Below are 6,000 nucleotides of genomic sequence, written 5' to 3'. Positions count from 1 at the left end.
ACTAAATCAAAAAGGCGAACAAAAACTAAAGCTAATAATTGAAAAATTATTATAAAAACATATATGTATACTATTTAAATTTATATTTAAAAATTTTAAATTGGGCAACGGAGCGAGTACGGATCGATATTCCCATCCTCACCTAATTGGGGGGAGTCCTTGCGGGGGACTTTAACCTAGGAAATTTTGTCATCCATAATCTACCATAGTTTATTTTGATTGGGAAAAGCGGAAGGCTTGTTTTCTGAAACCGTGTGCCATTGCTCGAACTCATAATCATCCTATTTTCGATAGAAGTAGTTGACAATTTTTTTTGGATGAACAAAGGGGGCCTTAAAGTTAATTTCTTTGGCAAAGCAAGAAGAAAAGAAGAATAGAGACCCAAAACCAAACCAAAGGCTTGACCTTGCTCCATCCCTCAACATAATCAGATCATTCATTAGTTGCCCAAATCGATCCAGACTGCCCATATCCTCATCATCCACTGCCAAAAAGAAAGAAAACATAAAAAAAAAATAATAAAAAAAAAACCCAACAAATTGAAAAGACAAAATAATTAAAGAAACAGAGAAAATGGGAATTAGAGTTACCTGGAGATGAACTTGGGGAGGGCAGACAGGGGACCAAGCTCAGTTTTTCCTTCTTGGACCGCCCACTAGGCCATCCTTCCTCGGCTTTCTCATCTCCCCCACCAAACCCAAATCCTTATCTTTTTGAATCTCAAGTTGTTCCGACCTTCGAGTGTTCCTCGGGGAGGCACAGCCAAGTAAGCCCATTTGGGCACCTCTGCTTTTGCACCTCCGACATGGCCCTGCCAACTCCGCGACGCTCTCATCAGCCATTTCAAGCCAATCTGCAAGACAGGTCTTGGACCTTCTTCCAAGAGGCAAAAGTAGCTCGTGAACGGGACACAATTTATAGGATCAGATTGTAAAGGATTTTTGGGTTTTAATGCAAGATTTATCAATTTCTTGGTGAAAAATTTATGGGTTTTGATTCAAGTGCAAGATTATGGATTGCAATTAAGAGATTGTGGGAAATGAATCTGGGGGTTTTGGGTTTGATTGTTGCTTCTTGAAAATGGACTTTTGAGTTTGCGGCCCTTAAAAAAGTAGCCGTTAGGAAAATAAAGGGTTTATTATTTGAATTTTAACTGCGGGGTGGGCTATGAGCTACACTGGTAAGAAATGAACTGACTATTTGTTTGGTTACTGTACAAAAATGTTAACTGGTTAGTAACTTAATATAAATCTAACCACATTTTTTGGGTCCACCACATAATGTAATCTCAAAATCTGAACCGTTCATTTTTTAAGTCCCACTTCAAAGATCATCTTTGTAAAAAATCTCTTAAATTGAAAGTTTTTTAACCATTTGATTATAATAAAAATCATTTATATACTTTTATCGAAACATAGTGTTCGTTTATTTATTTGATCGCAGTTAGATGACTAAATGATTTTTTATCTGGTTAATTTTTTGCGATAATAATCTTTGAGATGAGGCCTAAAAAATGGACAGTTTAGATTTTGAAATTACTCATGTGGTGGGCCGAAAATGGTGGTTAGCTTTGTATTAACTTATTAACCAGTTAACTTTAGATCGAGCGGTCCTCGTTTATCATATATAATTATTTAGATAATTAGTATTTCGACTACATTTGTAAATTGAGTTATTTACATCTACACCCCCTGAGGTTTATCGTCTTTTCATATACACCCCCTGGGGTTTCAAAAATTACACATACACCCCTTGCGGTTTCAAAACTATTGCACATAACCCTGTACAATAAGACAAAAAATGATGAGAAAGTATACAAAAATACATGCTAAGGGGTGGTATGGCCTAATAAGATTACTCAAGGTGTAAAGTTCAACCTCAATACAAATATTTTTTTCTGTGTTTTTTTTTTTTTTTTTTTGCAAAGGGTTATATGCAACAGTTTTGAAATTTCACGGGGTGTTTGTGTAATTTTTGAAATCTCATGGGATGTATGTGAAAAGACTATAAACCTTAGGAACTATAAGTGTAAATAACTCTTTGTAAATTATGATTTAAAAAAGAAAAAATATTTATTAAATATTTATTTTATAAGTAATTATCATTATGCTTAATTAGTTGATGATGTTTTTAATTAAGTTACCATGATACTTAAACATACAATCAAATAGTAGTATGTCTTAGCAGAGAACATTAGTAAATTTTAGAGGATATATATATATCAGGCTCCTTATATTGAAGTATATCTCAATTTATTTATGTTGATGTATACCCTATTGGGGCTCACACGAGTCGTTTTGTGTCAATCCAAACCATTCATTTTTTACACCTCCATTGATAGATCATCCTTGCAAAAAATTAGCCAAATCGGAAATCATTTGCCTATCTAACTTTGATCAAATAAATGGACGAACCAAATATTTTCAATAAAACCGTTCATTTGTTTTATCAAAGTTAAATAGACAAATGATTTCGGATTTGACTAATATTTTGCAATGATGATCTATCAATGAAGATGATCCTTGCGAATGGTGCGGATCTCCACAAAACGACTCGTGTGGGCCCTAACAAAGTCATACCTCAACATAAATAAGTTGAGGTATATCTCAATAGAATTAAGAAGCGTGATATATATATATAATTATAAATGTTTGTGAGTATTGATTAATTAATTTATTTTTATATTGGGGAGATGAGATTCAAATGTACAAAATCTTCCAACAAGATGGTGAAAATTTTCTCTCAATAGTTAGTTATATTGAATATATTAGTCTCATATTGGCTGGGCTAAGCCTCTAATAAGGTCATAAATACTCATTGTACCTCTCAACTTCTTCTAGCTTAAGCTTTTAAGATAAATAACTAATACATAGTGTAAGTTACCCGGCCTTGATAGAGACCACAAATAAGAACCATTTGGTCATCCGAAAGATGTACAATTTGTACACGTGTTTGACCACCTAAAAGAGGGGTCCTACATGAGGTCACACGAAGGAATGGCTAGTTGTAGGGAAGGTATATGGAGTATGGAATCTTAAAAGAAATGGCATATTTAGTTTGCAATTTCCGTTCGAGGATTAGACACTTTTTTTTTTTTAGGATTTAACTACAATTTGTGATGGGTCAGTGTTTAGGTGACTTTTCTCATTCACTTTTCCCTCACTCTCCTATTTAATTATAGTATGGAACATCTATTTCTTTCCAATCCCATGTTTTCAGCATTTTCTCCACGATTTCCCAACTAATACTTCTGTTTTTGGGTGCTTCATTTGTCTCCAATTCAATCTGTCGAAGGTACAACTTTCTCTGACTTTGTATTGCTTAATTGGGACTACTATCTTTTCTCTGTTAGCTAAGAATTTACCACTGGTCTTCTGTGAATACAGAGAAATAGTACCGAAAAGAAGCGCATTTTCATGCCCAAAGAAGATGACATTTTTGGTGTCACCAAAATGATACTTCCAGGGGAGCCATCCATGACCCTCAAGGTAATCTCAAAACAAAAGTTGAACATTAAGACAGAGTTTGAGATTAGTTCAATGTCCAATGATTATTAAAGTCGGCTCAAATTTCTGGTTACATGGAGGTAGTTCCATTCTTTCTTCTAGGAGCAGAGTATGGACATCTTATAACAGTGTGGAGGCTATGTATGCTTGGTATGATCACTGTTGTTCATTGTTGTCCATTATTTTGTTTCCTTCTATGTGTATAAATGTTGCTAACCATTTTTGTGAAATTATGGCTTAGCAGTTTTGGTCAGCTTCTGATGCAGTACAATCAACCAAGGCTTACAAGCGTAAACTTAAAAGAACAAGAAGCCTGGAATCCACCAGGAAATTGAGAGAAAATCTCAATAATTAATAAAAAAAATAATCATAGCTAATTCGGCTAGCAATTGTAAAATTGCTTAAGTACGCTTAAAGAAACCCTAGGGCGCAAACAACCTTATAATTAAGGCCCACGGGTAATTACAAACCCAAATAAAATATAAACGAAAATAAATAAAATGTCTGAAAGTTTAAAATGCAGTTTTGAGGCCATCAACGACCTCAGAAGGCCGAAAAAGCCCATACGTCATGGCATAGCGATGTGTTTGACTAGTCTCGCGATTCCCTTCGAAACGATATGCATTAGTACAACTTTTAGAGCCAAACCCTCCGACTAGTAGAAATCATTTCCCAAATTTCTTGGGTTTGCAACGATCAAGCTGTTGCATAAACTTCTCCGCCATCCGTTCTGCATCAGCTTCACAATCCCAAAACTATACTTATGCTACTCCATTCAAATGAACCGAAAAGGTATCTAGAATCCCCTAATGTACTTGGATTTTATTTGGTCTGTCTTTATATTCACGTGGCATTAAAGGAAGTGTAATTTGGGTGTGCAGTTGAGTGTTTGAAATGGTGGGTGTTGGAAGCATGGGGAGCATGCTCACACAAAAAGGTTGTAGCAGCATCAGCAGCCACTGCTTTTTGGAATCAGTCTACTCTAAAAATCCGTATTTTCACAGGTAATTTTTATCACATTGCTGAATATTTGGATCTCTGGAACAACATATGTGGCAATTATATATAAAGGTTACAGTGAAATTTACAAATATCCAAAAGGAAAATATGGAGTTTGGTACATATGTTTTCAGTATTAGTTTTCCTTTAATTTGTCACCTTGTAATCTTTTCCAATTCATAGTTTGGCTGACTAGTGATTTATAGGTACAGTGGCTGAGTGGTGATTTAAATAGATCAATGCCATGATTAAATTAAAATTATACATCTCTGAGGACATAAAAGTCATCCAAGTGATAGCTAGCTTCTGTTTGTAATCTTGTAGGAGAAGCAGTCATTTCCTTTGTATGAATTGTTCCAGCCTCGTTGACATTTATAGTATGAATACTGTTGATTCTTATATATGTGTGATGTTATTTATTACCTTTGCAGCATTTATATCTCTTGTAATTCTTCGATATTTCCAGCAACATATGGTGCAACCATTGGAAGATGTAGAACAGGAGCAGCAGCAGGCATTTGTAGTGGCCGAATTGGCAAACAATCAATAGTTTAGTTTCAGTTTGTCCATCACAAATTTCTAACGTACACTAATGTGTTTGTAGCTAATCCAATGTTGACAATAAATAGTGACTGATCCATGGACCATGTTTAACATGTACAATAAAAATGGTTTCCATTTTTGTTTATATGGAGTGCCCGCATCAGCTCTGTGAATTGTTTAAAACCTGGAAGTGGAAATAAGTGTTCACTTTTCACCTTCTCAATACTGTATCTGATTTTCAGTGTCAGTGACGATGAATGAAAAAGTGAATGGAAGTATATCTTTGTGCTCATGGACAATGACAGAAAAGGCTAATAATATTGCATAAAAGGGCATTCTTTGAATTAGAGCTATATGATCCACTAAAAATGTAAGAATTAGCTAGTAGAGAACTCAATGTCAAATCTACTGCTGCAGAGCATTCTAGTCTATATATAGTTCATAATTACATTCTACAGTATTTGAGAATGTGAAGCATATTTTCACAGAATTCTCAGATATTATCTTAAAAAATTGCGTGCCAAAGATTTAATTCTTAAACAGTACAGCGCGCTTTTTAAATTTCTGTATGCAATTTGTCACTGATCTTATACATAACATCATGCTCCATTTGAAGAGTTAATGCGATTCTATCGGAAAATCAAAACCCAAAGAGAGTAACAACGGTAGCTAACCCCAGTTAAGAAAAGAAAATTCCATTAACAGCTAAGGAGAACGAAGCACTTGAAGTGCTTGACTTTTGCACAATTTATTTGTAAGACTACATCTCTACTTAATTAACAGAAGTACCCATATAACTCTCTCAACTTTGATGTTTCTACGTACTTCTCCATAATGGCTCTTTGGTAATTCATCCTGGGCGCACTGTGCCACTAAGGAATGAGAAAAAATGCATGAATTCATTATCAAAAAATATGTCACTTTAACTGTACATAATGTAACAAATTAACAT

General features: G+C 34.6%; 1 protein-coding gene across 1 annotated transcript; it reads left to right on the top strand.

Moving 5' to 3' along the window:
* The first annotated feature begins 805 nt into the window (after nt 1-805).
* Nucleotides 806-5,055, top strand: LOC147291444 (reticulon-like protein B17). The gene is made up of 7 exons (XM_086235946.1): nt 806-930; nt 3,220-3,294; nt 3,389-3,488; nt 3,560-3,656; nt 4,233-4,298; nt 4,388-4,510; nt 4,937-5,055. The coding sequence occupies exons 1-7, from the start codon at nt 806-808 to the stop codon at nt 5,053-5,055; spliced, it is 705 nt and encodes a 234-aa protein (XP_086092072.1).
* Nucleotides 5,056-6,000: the final 945 nt, after the last annotated feature.

The sequence above is a fragment of the Dryas octopetala genome, chromosome 3 (genome assembly GCF_963921425.1).
Source record: "Dryas octopetala chromosome 3, drDryOcto1.1, whole genome shotgun sequence".
Taxonomy (NCBI): domain Eukaryota; kingdom Viridiplantae; phylum Streptophyta; class Magnoliopsida; order Rosales; family Rosaceae; genus Dryas; species Dryas octopetala.
The sequence above is the reverse complement of the archived record's forward strand: the minus strand, read 5'-3'. Positions and strand labels throughout refer to the sequence as shown.

Excerpts from the sequence above, each read along its gene's own strand:
- LOC147291444 (XM_086235946.1), top strand. The coding sequence starts at position 806 with ATGGCCCTGCCAACTCCGCGACGCTCTCATCAGCCATTTCAAGCCAAT. Across the intron at positions 931-3,219 it reads ACAATTTATAGGATCAGATT|CATTTTCTCCACGATTTCCC; the intron begins GTAAAGGATTTT and ends CCATGTTTTCAG. Across the intron at positions 3,657-4,232 it reads GTGGAGGCTATGTATGCTTG|CGTTCTGCATCAGCTTCACA; the intron begins GTATGATCACTG and ends TTCTCCGCCATC.